Source organism: Juglans microcarpa x Juglans regia, chromosome 3D (genome assembly GCF_004785595.1).
Source record: "Juglans microcarpa x Juglans regia isolate MS1-56 chromosome 3D, Jm3101_v1.0, whole genome shotgun sequence".
NCBI classification, from domain to species: domain Eukaryota; kingdom Viridiplantae; phylum Streptophyta; class Magnoliopsida; order Fagales; family Juglandaceae; genus Juglans; species Juglans microcarpa x Juglans regia.
Window position 1 is genome coordinate 35,104,844 of NC_054598.1, and position 20,832 is coordinate 35,125,675.

A 20,832-nucleotide genomic window follows, 5' to 3' on the forward strand; every position below is an offset into this window, starting at 1 on the left:
TATATAATTGTAGGCATAGATCGTATCTCTTATTGTGAATTTTGTGCATTATATCCTATATTGTTAAAATTGACATATTATACTCTTCAACTATTAAAAAAATTTGACTCTATAGTTTTGATAATTTGAAGGGTGAAGTGTAAGAGTTAAAAATACTTATAATTGGAAAATGTGGAAAGTGATTACTTCGTTTACTTATGGGTGCTATAAAATAATTTTGAGTAATGTTACTATGCCTCGTAATTCATATCACGGTTCAGTCCCAATTTGAATCACTATCATACCGCCGAACCCGCTGATGGTATATTAGTTTGGCTTAATATATATGAAACGACGTCGCTCCACTTAAATTTAAGTGGAACAATATTGTTTATGCTTATAGTTGCGTTTTAAACACAACTGAAATGACGCTGTTTGGTATTAAATCAAACGGTGTCATTTTAGTCTTACTGTATGAAAAAAAAAATAAGTGGAACGACGCCTAAAATCAAATGGCATCGTTTCAATATTATATCGTCTTCAACCTCCATTCTTCTTCCCTGATCAATTTCCAGATTCTCTCATCCCCCCTCTCTCTATCTCTCTCAAACCACCATTGCTGCTAGCTCAAATCGAGAAACCGATCGTGAACTGTTAGAGAACCACCGAAGTCGATATGACCCATTTTCTCCTCCCCATCGATCGGTTACGGCTGGTTGCTCCTCCATATTTCCTCTCGTCAGTCGGTATCGGCCTTGCCCAAAAACCGTGCCGAAGGCATCAGTTTTCACCCATACCATCCACTTTACTCTCTTAACATGGTACCGCAAATGTAGTATTACGTGACTTATTAAAAAAATTAAAAATAAATATATATATATATATATTCAAAATAAAATAGTGTTAAAAAATACAAAATTAAGAAGATTAAAACCTTAGCTTCTCTTTACTATTTTTATGTTTATATTTTTTATTTTTTTAATAAACCGCATAGCACCACATTATGGTGCCACGTTAAGAGACAAAATTAATGATATAAACTAAGGAGCATAATAGAATTTCTCAATAAATTTACAGGCCGATGTGTTAGTTTTCTCATGAGTTAAATGTTTGCTAAGTATACCTACATTTTATAAAAAAAGAATTATGTGGAAATAAATGTTTGCTAACTATACCTACATTCTTCGTAATATACATTCACGCCTCTCGCAAGTTGCAACAACTAATGTCTTCCCCTCCCTGCTCATAAAAAGAAATTAAATAATGAATAATTGTTTCCTTTTTCTGACTAAATGCAGTTATTCTTATAATTTCTCTAGGGTAGTGATACTACCCACTTACTATTTAATTTTTTTTTTATCATTTCCTTTTAAATATTGTTTTAACATTCTTAATCATTAAAAAAATATATAATTTTACTAATAGTCACTTTCTTAACCATTAAATAAAATAACAAAAAAATTAAAAATAAAAAGAGTAATAAATAAATAATAAAAAAATAGTAAACCTATCATTTTCCATTCCTCTAACATAAGCCACTGTCAATGTCACGTGACTCGTTCATGTCAACAAGAAAAATACAACCATGTTCCCATGATTAGACAGGAAGATGAATGCTTTGAACACTGAAATGATTTTAGATAATATGAATTAATATGTGAATAATACTATTTTATAGATATCATTAATATGTATTTGAATTTATAAAATAAGTTAAAATATATTTAAATTTTAATAAAAAATTATAAAGATAATAAATTTCATCAATAATTTTATTTTTGAGATAAACTCAACCCAAAGATAGCCGTAATCACCCAAACATAGCCTAATCAATCATGTAAGGCCATGTAACATAAAAGGGAAATTAATTTTCCAAGGGAGAATATGTAATCAATTATGACCGTACGAGGGGTTAACATTGTGTTTTGACTTTTGGATAAACAATTTTATAACTTTCTCTTTCAAAAGATACTAATAGATTTTACTTATAAAAAAAAAAAAAAAAAGATACTAATAGATTTTATTATATTTAATGTTTCGTGTTAGAATATAAATACGAGTGTTATATTTATTTATAATTTTATTTTTCAGATGTTCCAATTCAAACTAGGAATTAAAGACAACATCTTTATGGTCAGATTTCTCATTATTTTTATGTCCAATTTAATTCAAATAAAAACAGAGATAGAATGAGATTTTTTTCAGTTTAAATGAGATAAAGATAAATACAAAATGTTTCATAATTGAAAAAAGAGCATCGTCGAAAAGAAAATGGTTTGTAAGGTTATGGAGTATGTAAATCTAGTATACTTTCTTTTAAAAAAAAAATTAGACAAATTTAAGACCCATGTGAAAATAAATATTTTTTTAATGTACACCACATTTTTTTTAACGAGTGTACGAGATTTGTATATACTAAAACTAATATAGCATTACTCCGGTGAGCTGTGAAAATATATGTCACTCAATCAAAGAAAAATAATGAAATAGGTTCTAAATATTTTTTGAAATATCTCATCCAAATTCAGATATTTTAAAATTTAAATTTAACAAATCAAATAATGTAATGTAGAATATGTGTGATGTAAATGCCTTTTAGATATAATTATTTATTATTAATATGGCTTTCAAAATTGCGATGAGATTTTTCTTATTAATATTACGAATAGTGTAAAAAATATATTAATATTTATTTACGATGAATGTTATACATTAATTACTATTCACTCTCACACTTTATATATATAGTTTATTTTTTATAGAGTGTAGAGATATTTGTCATAAAGTATAGAGTAGTGAATAGTAAATAGTGGTTGATAAAAAAAATCATTCTTTAATTTGTATTTTTTCTCTTTAAATTTGATCATTTTGTCAAAAAAAAAAAAAAAAAAAAGGTAGTTAAAAAAGAATTCAACGCTGGCCCCAGGCCCCCAAGTGGACCAGACCATAGGTTGTGGGAAGATAAAAACATAGACCATTAAAAATAAATAAATAAATAAAGTAAAAACTTTAAGGCAATAGGGTTGGGGGAGGTCCAAAGCAGGGTAAAGAAAATAATATATATAATATATATATATTATATAAGAGAAAGAAGAGAGGAAAATATAAATACACGAATTTTCTCTCACAGAAGAAGAGGCTGTTCTTCATACGTTTCATTCTCACTGGACAAAACTAACTGAAATCTCGCACCCCTTCCATTCTATATATCTCCTCTCTCTCTCTCTCTCTCTCTCGATAACATATTTCCTTTCGTACGAAACCAAAACCCTAATCCCTATTCTGAAACCCAAAATTCATTTTGTTCCAATTTTCTCTGCCGCTTTCGCTTTACACAGTCCCAAAAATTCTTGTTTGGTTCTCTCTGTGAGACGCATTGTTCTGGTTGAGAATACACTGAGGCGGTTATTGAGGCGGTTATTGAGACGGTTACGTTTTGGCGTAATTATCATCGACGGAGCCTAGGGTTAGTTCTCCGTCTCTATCGCTCCCTCCGCGAGTGCCTTTCTCTCTCTGAAATTCCCTGTATTTAGGGTAAGAATTTCGTGCTATTCAAACCCTAGGTCCTGATAGTAATACAGATACATGTGGAGGCTCTAGGGTTTCTATTTTTTACATATTTGCTTGGCCTTCAAACTATAATTCTGTTATTCGTTAGGGTTTCTTCTCTGTTTCATGGGAGTGAACTCCTGTTTAAGAACCCTGGGCTTTCTTGTTCTTCTTCCATTGTTGAATTAGTTCTATTTTTGTGAATCGGTTCGATTTTTCTCCGCAGAGATGAGGGTCTTCTGAGCGTGTTGTTATCATCTGCCAATCCATTTTTAATTAAAGATGGAGATGTAGATAGACTTTTTTCTTCGATACAATTTTCTTGCATTGCCTTTGTTCTCGTGCTCTGGGTTCCCACCTGCGAAAAATTTTCTTCTCTTGATTGAAAAATAGATGCTATTAAGCCTGGGTTTGATGAAGGACCTCTTGAGTTCACAAAAATATAGGTGAGTAAAGTTGGGGCAGTTACGTCCCGAAGTGGTGGTGGTTCGTGGTTGTGAAGCTGGGTTGTTTATTTGGGGATACAACCTAGTATCTGTGCAGAAGGGTGACGGTTTTCGTTCTCTGGGTCCACCCCGCTGTGAAATTTTTCTTATCCTGATAAACATTCTACGGACATACCTAGTTGTGAAAGTATAGAAGAGCCCATCAAGGTCATACATATATTGGTTAGTGTGTTTGGAGAACTGACTGGCTTCATTGGCCATAATTATTAAGTTTAGTTTAGGGTGAGGAAATTGCAGAATTGCTGTCAAAACTTTGTGATTTTGCGTTGAAAACTGTGGAAAAAGAGTGGAGCTGGTGAAGGTGAGAAGTGTTGTTTGTTCCATTTTTGATCATGTTCAGTGCTCCTTATGGAAAGAAGTGAACCCACATTATTTCCAGAATGGTTGAGAAATACTGGAAGTGTTACTGGGGGTGGCATTTCAGCCCACCATTCTGCGTCAACTGCTGCTCATTCAGGTACTTTTCTACTTGCCAACTTGTACTTGCAATCATGTTGCTTTTGTAAAATATACACATGTCTATGCCTGTTTATGTTTCTGATCGCATGCTCTTGAGTTTGTGTGTGTGTGAATATATATGCACCAATATGCTTGCATACATATATATGTTCATGTGTATGCTACTACGTACTTTTAGGCGTGTTGTAAACTGGTGCTTTCAAAGCTTTTATCTTTGGAAAAGCACAGAGTCCTAGGCATGTTTAATAATTGTGCTCTCACTGCTACAGATGGTCCTTCATTGGCTCATCACACAAGAACTAGAAATTCTAAGGGCATAAGTGATTTTGATGCCCCACGTTCTGCTTTTCTGGACCGGGCATCTTCATCAAATTCACGGAGGAGTTCTACTAATGGTTCTGCAAAGCATGCATACAGTAGTTTTAATAGAAATCACCGCGACAAGGAAAAAGAAAGGTCAAGCTTCAGGGATCACTGGGACCATGACTCTTCTGATCCTCTAGGAAGCATCTTTCCCAGTAGGGTAGAGAAGGACAAGTTGTGGCGTTCTCAATCTATGGTTTCCAGGAAACAGGGTGAACCCTTGCCCCGAAGAGTTGCTGTGGATTTTAAAAACGGCAGCAGTAGCAATCACAATGGCAATGGTGTGCATTCTGGGGGTACTGTTGGTAGTAGTATGCAAAAGGCAGTGTTTGAGAAAGATTTTCCCTCACTTGGTACTGAAGAAAGGCAAGGAGCACCTGATATAGGAAGAGTTTCATCTCCTGGTTTGAGCTCAGCTGTTCAGAGTTTACCTGTAGGTAGTGCAGCTTTGATTGGTGGGGAGGGATGGACATCAGCGCTGGCAGAGGTGCCGACCATTATTGGCAGCAGTAGTAGAGGATCCTTATCTGTTCAACATACTGTTTCTGCCACCTCAGGATCTGGGGCTCCGAGTGCAATGGCCGGTCTTAACATGGCTGAAGCCTTGGCTCAAGCTCCACCACGAGTTGGTATTACTCCTCAGGTAATTGAGCAAGTTGCCTGAGCCTCTCAAGTTAAGTAACCCATTCTTGTGGCTGATCTAATAAGACATATTTCTTCTACTTGCAGGTCTCTGTTAATTCACAGAGACGTGAGGAACTGGCTTTTAAGCAATCAAAGCAATTAATACCTGTTACACCTTCGATGCCTAAAACCTTGGTAAGATGGTTGCCCTCAGATATTTGTGTATGCTAGTTTATTGTGGAACTAATCTTATAACATATAAGGCGGTTAGAATGTTTGTCAATCTGAACTTTGGATGCCATTTGCTTATCATTTTTGTCATTTGCCTGTATATTTTTGTTGAATATTGTATGCTCAGCCAAACTCAGTGAAAGAAGCTTACATAGGAACTTTTGATGTTGGAAAATTGTAGATGTCAGCCTCTTTTAAGTGTAATATTTAGGCATAGTTAATGTACATAGGATTCTGGATCAGAGTCGATGAACCAATACATGTTTAAGAAACAGTCACAATTCTTTAATTTTTTGTGTTATTTGCCGTTGATGTCCTATTTAGTTATGAAGCATTGTTGCCATTACCTTGTTGGAATCAAACTTCATGCACTCAACTGATGGAAGGCATATGGAAGGCACACCTGTTGGTCGATGTCTGTCCTTGTTCTGATATCGTGTTCCTGTTTCATTTTATTTTTATCTGGTGGGTTAATTAAAGTTCAGAAATATGTTTCTTGGATCAATGCTCTTACAGATCAGCAAACATGTTTTTTGTTAAGCTCACACTATCCATAACTCTCAAATTTTTTCTTATATAGAAAACAACTATCAATTTTTCTTTTTATTTAAAGAAAAACAATTAATCTGGTGTGAATGCTTTAGCTGTTTTTGTGAATATAGCATAAGTTTCTGTAATTGGCTTCTTTCTAGTCTGACTTTTTTCGGGGGGAGGGGGGTTGTAAAGTTTTGGCTAAAATACATCTGCCCCTTTTTACTGCGAATCCATGTTATATCGCTGCTATCTTTACTGATGAAAAAAGATATATTGTTGCTGGATAATATAGTATTTATTTGCTAAAATAAAATTTTCCCCTTCAAATAAAAGGCATTTACTCTTTTCATCCTAAACTATTGATGTTGGCACACTGCACTCTCCAGCTATTTTTTGAATAAATGCACCCCTTCCACTTATATAAAACTGGCAAATAGCAATCTCAATCCAATTTTGATCTCAAAGATGAATGAGAAGTAAGTGACATGACACGTCCTTCACTTTCTGATTTCAGGGGAGAATGCACATTGCAACTCTTTGTGAAAGTGTACTGTGTATGTATTAGTATTGGTAGTTTGGAGTGCAGAGTATCTGACGCCTATTAGTTATATGGTGAAGAGTATATATTCCCCTATTCATTTACATAAAAAAAAAAAAAAAAAGGAGTTTTAAATAGTGATTTGCTTTGTGCTAACATCATCTTGGTATTTAAATATTGCTCCTTGATAGACTTAATTTTTGGTATATGTAGGTTTTTTTTTTCAAGGTTTCATAAAAGAAGCCTCATTTATGGTTTATGGAGTAGGAATAAGTATATATAGATTCTTTCTATCTTCTTTCATGTGTGTAATTTCTTTTGTTAAACAAATTCAATTTTTGGTCTATTAAAGTTAGAGAGCATATGTGATTCTTTTACTCTCTCTCTCTGTCTGGGGTAGGGCTTTGCATGTTAAGAGTATTTGCAGGAGTATGGCGTGATATATATTTGTTTACCTTCCTTTATCAGATGAACAATTTAGGTTGATGCCAAACAAGTTTTATCACATACATCTATATGTATGTCCTTGATTCTGTGACTAGGAGCTTGTACTGTTACACTTGGCTACTTAGAATATTCATCTTTTAGTTAAGAGTATGATTAATGGCATGCATCATAAGCATACACAGTACAAGATAGATGAGATGGAAATAATAATAATGTTTTCTGTACCTGTAAAAGATAATAATAAGCATGCTTTCCTGGAAAGTGTCCTTCCTATGTTGTTAAAAATGAACCAACTTACCCATGGAGGGTTATAGCGCTTTTCATTTAAAGGAGTATAAAACTTGCCCAGTTTACTGTAGCACAACAGTTTTGTGGAATTGTTATTGGGATACTGCCTTTTTAGTTATTAAAATGAGCTTTTTCGTTTTCCATCTATATACATGCTTGCGAAACATCTTTGGTTTGAAATTCATGATAAGTGTGAGGCTCTGCGATATCGAATGATTCGAATGGACTTGGCTAGTTTGCAGCTAACATCAGGAGTTTCCTCCATTGGTCAATTGTAATCGATTTCAATGGCTTGAATAGCCATGCTTTTCTTGTATCATTGGACACTCATGCTTAGTTGTCGCTGTTGTATATGTCCCGTGTACTTGGACTATGCCCATTTATATCCTCAATAAAATCCTTGTTTTAGTGATCAACAAAAAAAATAAACATTGGGAGTTTCCAGTTTAGATAGATTTTTTTAATTAAAATCTATCTAAGCATACACACACAGATTATGATTACCATTAGGTTGTCTAATGCTAATTTCCTTTCCAGGTCCTCAATTCTACTGATAAATCTAAGCCCAAAACGGTGGTCAGAGCTATGGAAGCAAATGTTTCTGCCAAGAGCGGGCAGCTTCAGCCAACTTCCTTGCAACATGTTAGTCAATCTCCTCGTGGTGGACATAGCAAGTGTGATGCTTCAAAGACATCTCATGGGAAGTTTCTTGTTTTGAAACCAACATGGGAAAATGGTGTTTCCCCCACTCTGAAGGATGTTGCTAGTCCGACACCCAATTCTGCCAGCAAAGCAGCAGATAGCCAGCTTCCTGTTACTCCATCTGTTGCATCTTCTCCTTTGCGGAGCCCACACCACCTTAAGAATCCTTCTTTGGATCGCAAAGCAGCTGCATTGAATCTGAAATCAGGATCTCCTTTGGAAAGGAAACCTTCCTTGTCTCAAGTACAGAGCCGGAATGATTTCTTTAATCTCATAAAAATGAAAACTTCAACGAACAATTCCACAGTTCTCCAAGAGTCAGGCCATGTTATTTCCTCTCCCACCGTGGAGAAATCTGATGTAGTAATTGGGGAAGTAGTCAGTGCCCCTGCAAGTCCCCATGCTACTAGGAATGGTGCTGAGATGACTAGCGATGGTGATACATGTGATGAGGTTCAGAGGTTTGCTGTTGGAGAGAACAACATGAGTTCCAGTGAAACTGTTTATCCAGATGAGAAAGAGGCTGCTTTCCTTCGTTCCCTTGGCTGGGAGGAAAATTCTGGTGAGGATGAAGGCCTTACAGAGGAGGAGATCAATGCTTTTTATCAAGAGGTAAAGAAGTCTTGGCTTGTACAGATTTTAATGTTATGACCTAAGAACTGGGAGCAGTCTAATTTTAGATTTCCCATCTAATGACTCGTGTATTGAATTGGTCAGAAGGTAGAGCTAAATCGGAGTTATAAATCGACTAAAATATCCAATCAAATAATTTTATGGAATTATTATGTTGTCCATTTCATTTCTTTTGAAGGGAAGGGGATTAGTTTTTGTTTACACCTGCACTCTTGGGTATGTCAAATTAGGTTTTGAATAGTAGGGCTGCGTTTGGATGTTAAACTGAGTTGAGTTGAGTTGAGATGATAAAATATTGTTAGAATATTATTTTTTAATATTATTATTATTTTAAAATTTGAAAAAATTGAATTGTTTATTATATTTTGTATTGGAATTTGAAAAAGTTGTAATGATGAGTTGAGAGGAGTGCCAAAATACAAAAAGTCGAACAGCTGTTATAATATGTTTGATGAAACTACTTTGCTAGTGCAGTTTACTTATTTTATGTGTACACATTTTTGTGCAGTACATGAAACGGAAGCCGTCCTTAAAACTATGCCGAGGTATGCAGCCAATACTTTCAAAGCTGTCTGAATCTCATTTGACAAGTTTTGGTGGAGCACCCTCTGAGTTGAGCTCGCCGCACACTGGATCAGAAGCTTAATCTACTACTTCTCGCCTAAGAGATTCAAGAACTTACCATTTTTTTTTTTATGGCAGATGGTTTCTATTTTCTTTTCTTTTCTTTGGTTTTGAAGAAAGAGTGGTATGAATGAAGAGGTTGGGTTTTGGTTGGAAGTCTGCATTTTGCATAATGCAATAAATGGAAGGTGCCCCAATCCTGTCTCCTAGAACGGGGAATTCATTTTTTTTTTAGGTTTCAAGGTCGGCTGGGATGGATAGGGTTAGGGAATATTTTGTCTGTAGTGGAAGATGCTTTGGAAGTAGCATCTTTTGGGGGGTATTTTGGTTCTTTTCTTCCTTTTCCTTTTAAAATAGGGTTCAATTCTACAAGATAAAGTTTATGTTGTTTTTGGTCAATTTTACTTTAAAAAAAAAAGGAAATCAGAAAGTTTTCATTTTTAGTTTAACTTATGCTGTATACGTATTTCTGTAGTATTTTCAGTTAGAGTAGATAATGGATATAGCTAGTTTGCCCAAATTACACTAATTATAAGTAAATAGAAGTTGGGTCATAAATTAATTTCTTGAGGTAGCATAAATGGTATAATTAATTAATTAATTAGTGAGCGTTACTGCCTGAGTAGAGGCCTGATATAATGCTTTGGAAAACTGATTAGAAATATGGCCCTTAAGATGTCACCTTATACAGCCAAACCAGTTTGAACTTTGAAGTGCATAATTAATATTGTTATCCATTGCTCTAGGGAAATACGTGGGAGTGTAGAATAAGGTCCCGGAATAATTGCCTTGTTTATTTTAATACATCAAAACTTGTGTTAAGGGTCTTGCATCTTTTGGATTTACAGACTTAACTTCTTAGAGAAATGCTTGTCATGAAATATCCAATTGATGGCCAAAATGGACGAATAGGCTGCATATTGGGATATACTAAGAATCAGAAGTTGTTCTCACCTTTATATATTTACGTATGCTGTTCATAAGTTTTCCTGCTTACATGTTAATGTCTTTATGTTATTTTTTTATATCTTCAAATTAATGTGTTCAGACATCGTTTATTGTAATAACTTTCACATATTCCTGCGTTGGCTGCAGCAGCTTGGTTTGTTGCAAGGATGCTTATGTATTCGTTTGTTACATTGAGGTAAGGAAAAAAACATTTTCCTTTCATAATACTTGTCATTTGGTGTCCTTGTCTTACCATCTTGGCATGCCTGTTATAACGTGCATGTCAATTGTAGCGACGTTGACCGCGACGGCCATGTCCTAAATTACTTTACAAGTCTCAATCTCGTTTGAATTGAGAAATGATCTCAATTCATCTCATCTTATTATTATAATTTTTTTAAATTCTTACATAAAATATAATAAACAATTCAATTTTTTTAAATCTCAAAACAATAATAATATTTTAAAAATATTTTACTCAACTCATCTAAAATTATTTCATCTCAACTCACTAACCAAACATCACCTATCCCAAACTATGATCGCTCCCAATCGATTTTGGGCCGTAAAAGGGATATAAAATGACATATTATCTAGCATGAAAATAATATAAATGATCTTCGCTGTTTTTACTCACAAAATATTATTATTTTTCCTCAGAAAACTCTTAATCTTTTATTTGGATGATAAATTTAGCATCTGTAAAGGACAAGGAAGCCTCCAACTTACTGATAAATGAATGTTGGTCAATCATTAGCATTATTGCCGCCATAATAATCCCTCTTTCTTATGTATTATAGAATTTTCAAAAGAGTAAATTATTTGACAACTCAACTTGTCGGAATATTTTGTAGAAGTCGTTTTCATCCAAGAGTGTGAAAAAAAATAAAGATATTTAAACAAATATTTCTTATTAAATTTTGAGTTGTCAAATGAAATGCTACTTATTATTTTCTTAAATTATAGCTTTCGATTACTAACACCGAGATTTAAAAAAAAAAAACGTCATTCTTGTTTTGAATAAATTTTTACTTAAATGGCTGATACGATCAAATACTTAAAATGTGTTAAATGAGGATCAAAATCTCACTTTAATCTCGTTTGAAATTATCATCAGACTTTTATTCGAACTTAAATAATTAAAATAGAAGTTAAATATATGTTTAACTTTTAAAAGCTTTCTCATCCATGAGAAACTTTTATAGGAGAAATCACACCAACATTGTTCTGGTTCCAAAAAGAAAACTCCAATGAAGTTCATCACTTTCGTCCAATTAGCTTATCAAATGTCTGTTATAAAATCATTGCTAAAATTCTTGCAAACAAACTCAAACTCATCCTCCCAAACATTATCTCCCCTTACCAAGTAGCTTTTGTACCAGGTAGGCTTATCTAGGAAAATACTATCTTGGCTCAGGAAATTTCTCACCACCTTAAGAGGAAAAAAGGTCAAAAAAGACAAATGGCTATTAAAATTGATATGGAAAAAAACTTTTGATTATATGGAATGGCCTTTTATCTTTAGCATCTTTCGAAACTTTGGGTTCAAACAAACCTGGGATAACTGGATAAAGGAACGTATTACCACTATAATTTTATTATATCACCATCAATGTTACTTCCAAAGGTTTCTTCAAGCCATTGAGGAGGTTAAGTCAAGGGGATTCTTTGTTCTCATTTCTTTTTATTCTGGGTAGTGAGGTTTTGACAAGACTCATTCACAATGAAGAATTACAAAACCATATCAAAGGCATAAAACTTTCCAGTAGATGTCCCTCCTTATCTCATATGCTCTTTGCAGACGATATCATTCTCTTTGGAACAACTACTACTCAGACAACTAGGGCCTTTGCAAACTGCCTAAAGGTTTACTATTCTTGGTCAGATCAAAAAGTCAATACTAGGAAATCATTCATTCACTTTAGGAACAATACTCAAGTAAATACAAAACATGCAGTGAAATAGATTTTAAACCTAAAAAACCTCAGCTCCAAACAGCAAATATTTAGGTCTCCCACTGATTGTTGGGTCAAAGAAAAAAATCTTCCTTACTAAAGTCTACGAAAAAATTCAAACAAAACTTCAAGGTTAGAAATCTAAGCTGCAAAAACTACTCACATTCGTGCAATAGTTAGTGCAATTCCTTTCTATGTGATAACTACAACAGTGATTTCCAAATCTGTCACAAAAAATCTAGATTCAATGTTTCGAAGATTTTGGTTGGGAAATGATTCTCAAAACTCTCATAATTATATGCCAAAATCTTGGAAAACTATATGCACCCCAAAAACTATGGGAGGTCTTGGTCTTAAACAACTTTCCCTCTTCAATAGTACCCTTGTTTCAAAATTGGCTTGGTGTTTTTTTACTGACTCAACAGCATTCGGAAAAAAATTCTAACTGAAAAATACTCGAGGAATTCAACATTCTTAGAGGCAAATCCAAAAGGATCTGACTCTTGGATCTGAAAATGTTTGCTTAAACAAAAGGACTTTCTAAAATCTAGCTATTGTTACCAAATCAATAACGGAATGAAAGCTAGAGTTTGAATTGATCCATGGATTCCCATACTCCCTCGTTTCAAACATGTCCCAAATCAAAACAACAATCAATTTGATCAAAGCACCACTGTTTCTGAACTCACTCTTTAGGAACCTTGAATATGGAATCTTCTCCAATCAATGTTTAATATTGACACTGCCATTGAAATTGAAAAACTTCCACTCTCTAACTTTAGATCTCCTAACACGGAGGAAAAAATTAAATGGATTCATCACACAACCTAAAACTTTTCAGTAAAATCAGCCTATTCTGCACTTGATCTTAACCAAAATCATGCCCAGAATGAGAATGTCAACGGGAAGAAGCTATGGAAAATTAAAATGCAAGACATACTCAAGCTTTTCCTTTGGAAAGTTAGTCATAATATTCTCCCAACTAGATCCAACCTAAAGAGGATATTCAATATGGAAGTTGACCAACTCTTTTTTCCTTTGTGTAATTTGGAAGAAGAAAGTCTCAGCCATCTATTTTTGAAATGCATGTATTCGAGGATTCTATGGAGAAATGCTCATTGATCCTTAGATGTCTCATCTTTTTTTGATCTAATTGTCCTAAATTGGATTCAAAATATCATAGACTCCTCTATGAGTTTTTATTTACGTGCAAGTGAACAATACTCCTTTAAAATCTTTGCAACACTTGCAATGGATAATCTCTAGTTCCTAAGAAATAAAGTTGTTTAAAATCTTGAAAATCCCTCACTGATAGACTTTCTCACCAAACTAGCAAAGAATTACTCTGAGCATAAAAGCTTTTGGTCCCTAATAAATTGACAGGTTGAAAATGAGAGTCATTTACTCCATAAAGATCACTACCTCCTCTCCTTTGATGTGGTTGTAAGGAAAAATGGCAGCATCATTGTTGCTATTGGTAGATCTGATTCGGGTACTACAATCATGGTTAAAACATAATACATTCTAAGTACTAATCCAAATATAAGAGAAGCTTCTGCAGCAAAAATGATTATACAGGAAGCAGTTTTAATGGGCTTGAACAAAATCATAGTAGCAGGAGACTATAGCATGGTAGAACAAGTTATCAACAATTCAACTCTTTCATTGGATTGGAAAATGCAGCCAATTATAAGTGATATCAAACAACTACTTAGCAACTTTGAAGATTGAAAAGTTGTTAAAATTCAACGGTTTGAGAATTGATGTGCGCACAACTTGACACAATGGATAGCTTCAACGCAGACTCTTAAAAACATACCCTTCCCACCTAGCTTATTGAATTTTCATAGAAAAGATCCTCTCATTGGTTTGTAATCCATATACAGAAACTTATTTACTGTACTAATTATCTAAAATAAATGCTTGTTTACAAAAAAAAAAAAAAAAAATGTTTAAATTAAATATTTTTTTAAGAAAAAATATAGTCTATCTCCCAATTTAAACAGTTCAATTTGACCGCTTGCATAAATTTTTATTTATTTATTTAATGATTAAAAAAATAATTTTAAATGTATTAATATATATATTTTTTTATTTTTTTAAAATATTTAAATATATTAAAAAAATAATTTAAAAAATCCAAAAAATAAAGGGAAGGTAATTTGAGCGCTGTAGGATAATTCGACTTTTTTTTAATAAATAAACAGTAAATACTCACAATCTTTAGATTACATGTTTTTTTTTTTTCTCGAAGAATAATTATAAAGATAAGAAATGACAGTTAAACGTCAACTCAAAATTGAGTCACAGACGTCAACTGTCAGCCTCGGGCAGCTGCCACGCAATCGTTCTCCTCATCAGTACCGACCCAGCTGTTGACTCCTCATTTCTTTTCCCAGGAAAAATAATCCTTCTTTAAAAATCTTCCTGAATCCCTGATTCTGGGAGATCGAGGAGAAAGATACCCCATTTGAGAGACCGATAAAGAGAACTTTCTCACTTTCATTATGGCTTGGTTCAGAAGCCTAATCCGAGTTTCGGCCGTCCAACCCAGAAACGCAGTTTCCAGCCCATTTTCCTTGACCTCCACACTGCTTTCTCTCAGATATTTGAGCGGTGAAGCGAGCAATCAACCTCAAGACCCACGGCCAGTGCCGATCCAGTACTCCGGCCTTGCACCCACCAGGCCGGGCGAGAAGCCGAGGGTTGTGGTTCTGGGTTCCGGGTGGGCCGGGTGCCGGCTCATGAAGGGTCTCGATACGGAGCTCTACGACGTCGTGTGCGTCTCGCCGCGGAACCACATGGTATTCACTCCTCTCTTGGCCTCCACCTGCGTCGGGACCCTCGAGTTCAGGTCCGTCGCCGAGCCCATCGCCAGGATCCAACCCGCCATCTCCCGCGAACCCGGGTCGTACTTCTTCTTGGCCAACTGTACAGGCATCGATGCCGATAAGCATTTGGTATGTGAACTTTCGGATTTGTTGCATTGTTTGGAAAAAAGCGCGTGACTAAAATTCGAGGGACTTTTAACTTTGATTACTTTTCGGGAACGACTTGTGGAAAAGCACTTGTGAAGTTTGATTTGACATCAATCCAATGAACGAAAAGATTGAATTGTGATTGAACAGTAGTGTAGTTATCGACAGATCAGAAGTTTATTTGTAAGTTTTTATTTATTCGTTCAAACATTGTCATCCTTTCGGGCAATGACTTCTTGGACTACATTTTATGGACGGCTTTACTAGAGGTAAACTTTACAGTGACGATTTGTTTTTGGAGAAAAATGTTTCGAAAATTTATTGTGCTAGGTTCTCAAATTCTAGGCTTCCTTTGTTATAAAGGTTTTTTCTTTTTGCCCGGTTGGATTATTATATTGGATGGCTCTAAGCTATAATAGTTACATAATTCCATTTCATTGCATTCGGGACCGTTTCAAAACCGCTTCAGGCGGCAGCTCCCCTTGTGGGGGAATGGGTGGGGCCAATTCACTGGCTCCATTTTTTTTTTTTCCTTTTTCTTGTGTTGTATTAGCTAAATTGTGATGATTTTGGGCCTCTCACCCCTTTTCACTTTGTATCTTATATATAGAAAAGAAAGTTATATAATTCCTTCTTATTCGGTAACTAACTTTGTTGGGAACAGTCTGCAAAAGGATCCAATAAGGGAAAAAAGTCCAATTTCATGAAACCGCGATCATAGTTGAAAGGAAAAGCAATTGTCTTTTGCTTATTATCTTCGGATTACATGATAAGCCCACTGAATAATCTAGTTGAACACGTTGGGGTCCAAAAAATCTTGAAGGTTTGAATTGCAGAATGGTTCAACTCTAAGAAATTGCGTTTTGGATATTGAAGGTGCACTGTGAGACTGTTACTGATGTACCAGACACCTTGGATCCTTGGAAGTTTAAGATCGCTTATGACAAGTTGGTAATTGCTTTGGGGGCACAGCCCTTAACTTTTGGAATCCAGGGGGTTAATGAACATGCTATTTTCCTCCGGGAAGTTCACCATGCCCAGGAAATTCGTCGGAAGCTACTCCTAAACTTGATGCTGTCTGATGTGCCTGGTATGTTAATGCAATAATTTTTTTCCCTCTCTTAAATTCAAAATGATGTAAGCTTTAACTGAGAATGCTACTGTTCCGGTTGGGTTGGAGGCAGGTATTTCAGAAGGAGAGAAAAGCAGGCTTCTACACTGTGTGGTTGTTGGGGGTGGTCCCACAGGAGTTGAATTCAGTGGTGAACTTAGTGATTTCATAAAGAATGATGTCCACGAAAGATATGCGCATGTGAAAGACTATATACACGTTACTTTGATTGAGGTTTGTTCTAAAACTAGTTTAAGCTGTGAAATATTCTTGCACGAATATTTTCTTTAATTCATGCACCATTGCCAAAAAAGGGAAATTTTGAGTAAATTGTTCTTATCTTCTCAGGCAAACGAGATCTTATCTTCCTTTGATGATCGCCTTCGACAGTATGCTACTAAGCAGTTGACAAAGGTAAGAGTTTATAGATTAATAATGATCATTTGTTTGCTTGTATCCTAAACATATTCTTTTGGACTATGCATTGAATATTCTAAAATTAAAAATTCATTTAAAAAAAAGGGCTTAAATTGAGAGTTCTAATCTGATATTTTTGTGGGAAAAAACTCATTATATTTCTAATTGTGAAAGATAAAATCCAAGCGGAGGAACCCTTTTTCTCTGCGAGGAACTTGAGATTTCTCTAGGATATTTAGGACACCTCACTCTAGCAACAAAATGAGGATATTTGACAACTATGGGCATGGCAATCGTTTTTCGTAAAATTCCCCCCTCCCTCCCCCCCAAAAATCAACTCACAAGCACCCACACAATTTCAGTTTGGATCTATTCATCTTTCATCTAGTAGTTTCCCTCAGTCAGGGGTTCGTCTTATCCGTGGGATTGTCAAGGATGTTAAAGCTCAGAAGTTAATTCTTAATGATGGAACAGAGGTTCCGTATGGACTGTTAGTATGGTCTACAGGTGTTGGTCCCTCTTCTCTTGTCAACTCTTTGGAAATTCCGAAATCTCCAGGTGGACGGTTAGTTGCTAATTTCTTTTGGCTCCTGAAAATGCATTTCTTGCACATCACATAGGTTTACTGATTAATTTCAATAAATTTGACTTTTAGTATTGATAATGCTTATTAATTATGATTTATTACCTCCCATATGTCATATTTTTCTTTTTGTTTTATTTTTTTTTGTTAGCTTTCCATTTGTGCTTTGTTGTATAACAACTTTCATGTTTATTTGGCTTATTTCCCTGTTTTGCTCTCTCCCTTTCAGATTCATTTTCATTGATATATATGCTTTAAAAACAGCTTATGTATTGCGGCTAATTAACGAATCCTATCGTGTTTACAGGATTGGTATTGATGAGTGGCTCCGTGTTCCTTCCGTGGAGGATGTGTTTGCAATTGGGGATTGCAGTGGGTTTGTTGAAAGTACTGGAAAACCAGCCCTTCCAGCTTTGGCCCAGGTAAGGTTTGAATTAAGAGTACTGCTACAGTCCCAAAGAGATTATATAAAAATAATTTCACAAACTAATGTGATTTCATATAATTCGTAAGATATACTTTACAATAAAAGTAATTTTACAATTTGACAAACCATATCATGCCATATCAATTTGTGGAATTACTTTTGTGTAATCTATTTGTGGTTAGAGTATTTTCCTTGAATTAAACCCTTTCTTGGATCCAAGGCCGTTTCTAAAGTCAGAGACATTTTTTCAAGTCAAAGACGGTTTCATTCCCAAACATTTAATATCTACAGTATTAAAACTGCTTAAAAGTTTTTTACACCCCCAAAACTTGAAAAACCATATTCAAAATAAATTTAAAAACTAATTTGAAAAAAAAAAAAAAAAACTGCACACTGCAACCACCTTGTGGTAGCTGCCACCACGAGGTGGCCAGAATACTCTGGCTACCATGGCTGCCCGATCTGGCAGGCTGGCCACCCCACGGTGCCACCATGGGGATGGCTGGGTGAGTTTGAGAAGCTTTTTTTTTTTTAGTTTTAAAAAAATTAATATTACTTATTATATCATCTCGCAAAACTTCTCTTAAAAATTTTCACATAGATCCCACCACTTTTTAAAAACTTTATCAAACTATCATCTTAAAAAATTGTACAAGTATTTAACACTATTCACGAGCACTCTTGCACTATACATGAAACCATCTTACATCCAAACAAGTCCGAGTCTTTTTATAATTCAAACTTAAGGGGCTGCCTCCAATTAAAACAGAGGTGGATAACTGCTAGGGGTTGGCTCAAGTGGTAAAGGCATTGGTCCAGGTTTAAGGTTCGAATTCTCTTGGGTGCAAACAATTCCCAAGATCCATCGGATTGAGAGATTTTTCCTTTGAATTCTCAAGGTGCACTTGTGAGAAATTCTTTGCCAAGGGCCTGTGACCCTTGGGATTAGTCAGGACGTTGTTCTTGGATACCCGGTGCCAATCTAAAAAATAAAAATGAGGTGGATGATATGAAATGATGCTTGACATCTATTGACTACATTGCTATATTTCCCAAATAACTTGTTCAGCCAGATGCACAACTCTGGTTTGAAACTTCCTAGCTATACTTGAGATAGTGATTTTAAGTGTCTAGTAGCCATTGTTTTGTACGACTAAAGATGCTGTTTCATTCTGTTTTTGTACCTCCTTTTGAGTTTTGAAGGTTGCAGAGCGGCAAGGGAAATATCTGTCGCATCTACTAAATAAAATTGGTAAAGCTAATGGTGGGCATGCAAGCTCTTGGAATGGCGTGGAACTTGGGGAGCCTTTTGTTTACAAGCATCTGGGAAGCATGGCAACGATTGGCAGATACAAGGCTCTTGTTGATCTCAGGCAGAGCAAGGTGAGTTGTTAGTAACTCACGAACCTTCTCTCTTGAGCTGTTGAGTTACATTGGAAAAGACTGATGGAGCAATGTTACAGGAAGCAAAAGGATTATCCATGGCAGGATTTGTGAGTTGGTTCATTTGGCGCTCAGCATATCTGACACGGGTTCTAAGCTGGAGGAACAGATTTTATGTGGCAATCAACTGGCTCACAACCCTCGTGTTTGGTCGTGATATTAGCAGAATCTAGATTAAGAAATACAGGTGCCTACTTTTGTCTCTCTGTGCTCCTGCAGGCTGGATGATCGGTTTGCTTAGTTTTGCAACTCAAAATGATATTTTTTTTACTACTTGCAGGTCACCAGCTATGATTTTCTGTGGTGATTTGATGAGCATACTGCAATTAATTAAATCACTGGATCTCCTCTCCATAGATAAATTCATGGTGCAAGTCCCTTTGAATAAAAAGACTTGCCTATAATTTAGGTTATTCTGGCACGGGCGAAAAGTGAAGCGAACAATAAACATGTTTACACCAAAAAAACCATATAATGGCTTCTGTTTTTCTTCCTCGTACAATACCCGCATTCCACTTAAGTTGGGCTGCTGTTAATAGAATACATGCTACTGAAGTCTGCTGTTAATAAGCCTGCTGACAACTTCGAAGACGTGATCATGTTATAATCCTCTCAGATTAATCTAGATGATTTGATTTGTTTCATGAAGTATCATGTGTTCTACCCAGCTTTTTTCATCTTGGTACTTGTCATATGTCTGACACCTTTTAGATGAGATGGCGTGTTTGACACGGCTACTTCATCGGATAGAAATAATGAAGGACAAATACAAGTTGTTGGTACTGTTTGATTTGTAGAAGATGAATGAATGAACTGGGCTCATCTCATAGAGATAATATGGTTGTGTTGTTTGCTACCTCGACGCATTCCTTTCTCTCTCTAGCATCCTTCCACACACAAAGAATAGAAATGCTTTGGGATCCGAAGTTAGGTTTTGAATTTGTGTCCCGAATGAGATTTTTTTTTTTTTTTTTTTATTTAAGGAAGTGTTTTTTATTTTTTTAAAAAAATGTTTACGATGATTACAAAAATACATAAAAAAAAATTACTTTTACCTTTTCGGTGGGTTCTCGGGCTACATCTCTCGGGAGATGTAGCAGTACTTCAGAAAGAGAGCGCATAACTCTAGCCTGATTCAAGATTGACATAAGAGTAGCTGTGGCTGATGAAAAACGTGATCTTACCAGTGCGAAGTTTGAACTCATAGCTAACGTCGTTGGTTCTCTGTAACACTGTTGATAATGGATGGAATGGAATAGTAGAATAGATAGGAAAATTTGTAATGCTTTCTTCGAGGGAAAGTGCCTCTAGACATAGATATGAGAAAATAGGGTTTTTTAATTAAAGATTTTTCAAATACTCTATCAGGTTACAGGTTCCAAACATAAAGGACTCTCCATTGGGCCACAATGGCCTTACATACGGACGTAAATGGAAATAAACTAACCTTGGCGCATGGCCTTTTACACTGACTCAAATAGTTAAAACACAAT

At 35.2% G+C, this 20,832-nt stretch overlaps 2 protein-coding genes across 3 annotated transcripts; both read left to right on the forward strand.

Annotated features, from left to right (window-relative positions):
• Positions 1 to 3,079: 3,079 nt before the first annotated feature.
• LOC121256680 lies at positions 3,080 to 9,926 on the forward strand. 2 transcript variants are annotated; one of them, XM_041157535.1, is made up of 6 exons: positions 3,080 to 3,445; positions 3,922 to 4,491; positions 4,763 to 5,499; positions 5,586 to 5,675; positions 8,056 to 8,832; positions 9,362 to 9,926. In XM_041157535.1, exons 2-6 carry the CDS (start codon positions 4,383 to 4,385, stop codon positions 9,497 to 9,499), a joined length of 1,851 nt encoding a protein of 616 aa, XP_041013469.1. In that variant the 5' UTR covers positions 3,080 to 3,445; positions 3,922 to 4,382; the 3' UTR covers positions 9,500 to 9,926. The 2 variants fall into 2 exon arrangements, with proteins under 2 accessions (XP_041013469.1, XP_041013468.1); XM_041157534.1 differs by having other exon boundaries at positions 3,080 to 4,491.
• Positions 9,927 to 14,682: 4,756 nt separating this feature from the next.
• On the forward strand, positions 14,683 to 19,674 carry LOC121256682 (internal alternative NAD(P)H-ubiquinone oxidoreductase A2, mitochondrial-like). Its single transcript, XM_041157548.1, has 8 exons — positions 14,683 to 15,340; positions 16,235 to 16,448; positions 16,543 to 16,703; positions 16,818 to 16,883; positions 17,288 to 17,451; positions 17,777 to 17,891; positions 19,100 to 19,279; positions 19,360 to 19,674. Exons 1-8 carry the CDS (start codon positions 14,888 to 14,890, stop codon positions 19,510 to 19,512), a joined length of 1,506 nt encoding a protein of 501 aa, XP_041013482.1. The 5' UTR covers positions 14,683 to 14,887; the 3' UTR covers positions 19,513 to 19,674.
• The last annotated feature ends 1,158 nt before the right edge of the window (positions 19,675 to 20,832 follow it).